This window comes from Lactuca virosa, chromosome 5, assembly GCF_052849685.1.
Source record: "Lactuca virosa cultivar CGN04683 chromosome 5, Lactuca_virosa_CGN04683_v6, whole genome shotgun sequence".
In the NCBI taxonomy this organism is placed as follows: domain Eukaryota; kingdom Viridiplantae; phylum Streptophyta; class Magnoliopsida; order Asterales; family Asteraceae; genus Lactuca; species Lactuca virosa.
The window spans coordinates 462294818-462300339 of NC_136430.1; the positions used below are offsets into that span (position 1 = coordinate 462294818).

The 5522-nt window shown below is 30.6% G+C and overlaps 1 protein-coding gene across 1 annotated transcript; it reads right to left on the reverse strand.

The window, feature by feature from the left end:
- Nucleotides 1-246: 246 nt before the first annotated feature.
- On the reverse strand, nt 247-4187 carry LOC145114611 (E3 UFM1-protein ligase 1 homolog). The gene is made up of 12 exons (XM_079050659.1): nt 4049-4187; nt 3526-3917; nt 2929-3079; nt 2743-2823; nt 2573-2647; nt 1925-1993; nt 1760-1806; nt 1582-1645; nt 1416-1469; nt 1234-1296; nt 1026-1118; nt 247-465 (listed from the first exon to the last, which is right to left on the reverse strand). Exons 4-12 carry the CDS (start codon nt 2782-2784, stop codon nt 400-402), a joined length of 573 nt encoding a protein of 190 aa, XP_078906785.1. The 5' UTR covers nt 2785-2823; nt 2929-3079; nt 3526-3917; nt 4049-4187; the 3' UTR covers nt 247-399.
- Between the last annotated feature and the right edge of the window lie 1335 nt (nt 4188-5522).

Sequence of the window (5522 nt, forward strand, 5' to 3'; positions counted from 1 at the left end):
TATTGATTAAAAATATCCAAAATAAACCAACAATACATATAATCTGAAAAAAGTATATACAAATCAATATCATTTAATTTATCAAATCAAACTCAAAAACAGAATGTATGATTCACTCATACTCAAACTCAAAAATAGAATGTCCCAACTTATACATATACATATACAAACCACACATATACAATGTCAGAAACAAATACATACACACATATACATATTATATACATGTATTATTTGAGATAGAAGAATAAGAAGATTATCACTTTTAGATAGAAGACAGAATAAGAATATCATTTGAAACAAAAGAAGTCTATCACTTCAAACAGAAGTAAGAAATAAAATATTATACACACTTGAAGTTACGAAAGATAGAAGAAGTAAAGAGAACCTGAATTTGTGTCAAGAAACGCAATGAAGCAGTCTTCCCGATTCCAAATCAATGATCCAATCGTCCCAAAACCCTAACTGTCAAATTGTGGTGTGAGAGTTAAAAATGAAGAACATAAATTAAATTTATAGGTGGAATAATCTATTATATAATAGAAAATGATGTATTTTTGGATATTGATAATCATTCCAAAATTAATCAAATTAAAATCTTACCATGAATATTCACATTGACAAATATATTTGAAAATTTAAATAAGAATATAATAGCTGTCAAAATCCATACCAAAAATATTTAAAATCTTACAAACTTAACAAATATAATAAAAAAATTTAAAATGAATATAATAACTATCGAAATCCCTACCAAAAATAATTCAAATCATATGAAACTTAACAAATATATACTCAAAAATTTAAAAATGAATATAATATTTGTCGATTTTATTTTTGGAAATATATTGTATTCTAAAGAACATGCAACAGATCGGTTTTATATAAACGTCATTTTTTTCTAGATGCAAATAATAGCAATATAATTTATTTATTTATTTAGTGTAAAATCATGTAAAGTGGTTTCACTTTATGTGTAAAGGAATAATATACTCTTTTACACATAGAAAGATGTAAGTACTTACATTGCCTGTTGATGCTGATATAAGGGTCAAAAGTGTGACTGTTGCACCATGATACTCTTCTAAGATTTTGTATGCTGAATCATCTAGTTTCTCCTGTCAGAATCAATTTTTTGATAAATTTTGATTTCAAGATGCAAATCATTTTATAAATAAGTTAAGTTTTGCCTCATCAACTCAACTATATACAGAGGTTTTATTTATATGATACCTTTAATTTAGAGATTGTAACCGAAATGGTCCTCCCTGGTGCTTGAAGAGCTCTTCCATAAAACTATGTATGGCCCCACCACAACACAAGTTACACAACAGATGAAAAATGAGATAAATAATTATCAATAATATAAAACCAGAAAAAAAAAAAGTAATCTGTATATAAAGTAGAGAAACGACTTTAGGCAAAATGGTGACTGGATCAGTTTCACCAGATACTTGACTTGACAAATCCTGAAAACTTTAAACAAACATTAACATTATTTGTATTTTTATAGTAAAAAAACTCAAAGCTTGCTTAATATAAGTGATGTTTCCATTTTGAACCCATAAAATGTTAAGGTACCTTTCGATACGAATGGAGGAGACTTCTTTCCAACTTCTTGTCAAGCTTTTTCATAATTAACCCACTACATATACATAATTCGTTAAATAATCAAATTTAAATTATTCAAAGTTTAGTATAAGAAGTAACATAATAATAATAATTTTTATTTTGGATAATTAGTTTTCTTGTAACTTACCACTCATCTGCAAATGCTCTTAGTGTTGTCATATATGCTTCCACACGCTGTCACATAAAACATAGGACAAAACATCAGACTCTATAATAAGCTTAAGAAATTAGGTACTAATTCATATTCTGTAACTTCAGCATGTGCAGTTGGATCAGTGTGTTTTATGCTTACCCCAGTACCACTGCAAGGGGCATCCAACAAAACCCTGTCTGTTGTGTTATGTCCTAATACTTTTGGGAGCTGAAATCAAATAAAACAAAAGCAAATTAAAAAAATGCCCATTGTTTTTCATAAGAGCTGCAATGTATAAAGTTTTACCACCAGGAGAAGCCCTACAACAAGTAAAATTTATTTTTTTTAAATGTATTAAAACAAAGAAAGTATATAAAAGTGAGAGATTACAATTCCTTTTAAAAACTTTATACAAACTAAAAGTTTTTAAATCATTATTTGGAGATAAAATGTAAAAATATGATGAATACTTATGCCATGTCAACAATTCGTTCTTTCTCTTGAGGAGCAAGAGCCATTACAGGTAGAAAAGAGCTTGCACTTTGCACCTGTAAAGAATAAGCAAAATTTATAATTTAAAATAAATAAATAAATAAAACTTTTTTAATTAAGAAATATATATATATATATATATATATATATATATAGCTATATAAGTACCATGTAATGACCAGCCATGTATTCTGGAGTTGCACCATATGGCACTTGATGATCATATACAACCAAGCCAACCTGTTGTCATTGTTCAAGGGGCAATTATGGAAAAATTACATATTTTTATAAATAAAGATGATGAATGATCCTTACCTTTGACCACTTGCTTAATGGATCCAAGTTGATGCCTCTATTCAACAAAACACTAGCCAAATCATGTCTCCTTGTCTAATCATCATGAAAAAATGGAGCTACATTAGTATGATATCAAAAAAGAAAAATGATAAAAACAAATAATAATAAGTTTTGTTTAATTATAAAACTAAAAAAGATGACGGATTTGTCCACTCTTGATGAAATTGCATGTGTCATCCTCACCAACTTGAGACTCAAACATAATATCCCTGTAAAAGCAACAAACAAAAAAAAACAAGTATCATCAGATATAACAGTAACTATGAAAGAAGAGGATGCATGAAATGGAACAGAAACAGAAACAGAAAGACTACCTTGGTAAGCATTTCCTGAGGTATGATTTTGGACATAGCCTGCAGATAGCAAACTGCAAGTCTTTCACTTTTTCATTTTCTTTTTGCTTACACACAAGAATCGAATATTTCCTTGGGTACAGCAACTGAAATCCCATCCTTATCCAAAACCCTAACAACAGACAATCTAGAATTGAGAAGAGAATAAAAATTTTGTTTGAATTGTTCTAGTTTCACCCCTATCTTTGACCCTAATGACCATTACTTGCAATAACAGAAGACAATGTCCATTATTTACAATCCCACTTTGCATTTCAAACCAGAAAATAAGGAAAATCAAAAGCATATATAGCAAAATGACATGCAGTAAGTAACATATAAGACACTGATTTGAAGGTATGGATGATATTTGTGAAGCTGGTGGCTAACGATGGTTAGGGTAAAACCTATTATGATTAGTGGGGTTGGAGAGAAAATGCTCTACAAATTCGACACTTGTCCCCTCCAAATCCCAGAACAATTTATCTTTACGTGTCCTCCAACTTGAATACAAATGAAATTTCCATTCAATATAGATAAATTTTTTGACTTAATGTACCGTAGGAAAAAAAAACTTACCAGATCAAGTGTGGGGGTTTGACGCTGAAGAAGTGGCGCTAGGGAAGATACTGCTTGGGGGTTCATCGCCAGAGAAGTACCGGCAGAGACTGCATGGAGACGGCGATTTAAGACAATTGTTGTTGGAATGAAGGAAATTGGGTTCCATGGCATCGATTATATAGTTGAAAGGGAAGAACACTCAGGTGAGTATGTAAGGGTTAATGTGGGACCATCTTCTAGGTTGTACCGGCGAAAGGTTGGTGATGTTAGCGTAGGGCTGCTGGAGGGTTGAGATAGCGATGGTTTCAGGAGGGTGGAAGTAGAAGAAAGAGGGGAGAACCTTGAGGACAGGAGTGACGACTTGGCCAACAAGACGGGTTGAGATAGCGATTTCCAGATCTGCTCAGCATCTGGTCAAGAAACAAAAAGACTCATCAACACCGTTTAGGGTTTTTATGAGAGAGAGAGAGAGAGAGAGAGAGAGAGAGAGGCGATGGAGAAGTGACAGAAGAGATTGGGAGAAATGACGGCGGCCGTGGACCTTCGGTGGGAGACTGGAGATCACTGCATCTTTGGTGGAGACGATGAGAATAGGTTTGATGGCGGCTGTGTTTAGGAAATTAGGGTAAGGTCTCGTGTAGTGTATGCAGTGTATGTAATACGTATATGATGTAATAGATCCGTGTAGTGTAATAGGTATAAGATTGGTTATATACGTATATGATGTAATAGATCCGTGTAGTGTAATAGGTATAAGATTGGTTATATGTTTATGCTTAAAATTATTGTATATGTTGTAAATTGGGCAATATCCTTAATAATATAGTAAAGATATAAAATAATTTCTCATTTAACCACGTTAATTTTAATAAGTTAGGATTTTAACTTTTCAAAATAAGTTATAACTTTAGTGTTGTAAAAAACAAATAACTATACATTTATACATTTCCCTGGGAGAGTCGTAAAAAACAAATAGACCTGTCAATAGGGCGGGTTTTGACCCTGATTCGCTCCAAACCCGTAAAATTTTTACGGGTTTGGATTTTAATTTTCGATTCGTTTACCCGTTTACGATCCATACTCATTTACCCTTTTAATAAATGGGTCGGGTATGGATCATTGTCGATTCGCTCTACTTATAACCCGCTCCACATATATATATATATATATATATATATATATATATATATATATATATATATATATATATATATATATGACAACAAAATATACAACTCGATGTCTAAGTAAAATATGATTTTTATTGTAATGGACTTTGAGTATTAATTAATGTACATCTTGTTTAAGTAGACATTTTATCTTTTTGAGAAATATTATTTTGTGGAACGCACAAAAATTATGAAAATTTAATAATATAAAAGGGTCGGGTATTCGTTAATTCGGTGGACACGGGTATGGATTTGACTATTCGAAACCCTGATGGTTATTGGAGCGGGTCGGGTCATGTTTTTATTTTTTTAAACGGGTTTGGATCAAGGGTGATTCTCTCCAAACCCGCCCCATTTACAGGTCTAAAAACAAATAACTATACATTTATACATTGAGAGTGATACATGTTTAATTAATTAAATAATTATTTTATATCAATTGTTATTGTTATATTATAAATGTTAATGCATTATTTTTACAAAAACTTAACAAGACACTATCGTTATTCTATCCGCATAATACAAAATATTTATTATATTATGTTGTTATTCTGTTCCTATAGACAAAACTATATAATGCTAAGATGGGTCCCTTGACCCACCTAAATTTTAAAATTTTACATTAAGTTATATATAAAAAAATTAGAACTTATCTTATATATTTTGAATGATGTATCTTAATGTGTTTGACAAAAAAAAATATGGTTTTGAATGATATATCTTAATGTGTTTGACAAAAAAAAATGTAAACTGCAGACAATCAAAGCATATCATATTTTTTAGTATAAAAAATAGGAAAACTGCAATAAAGTCCCTACATATTGGCCTCATAATCGATTTAGTCTT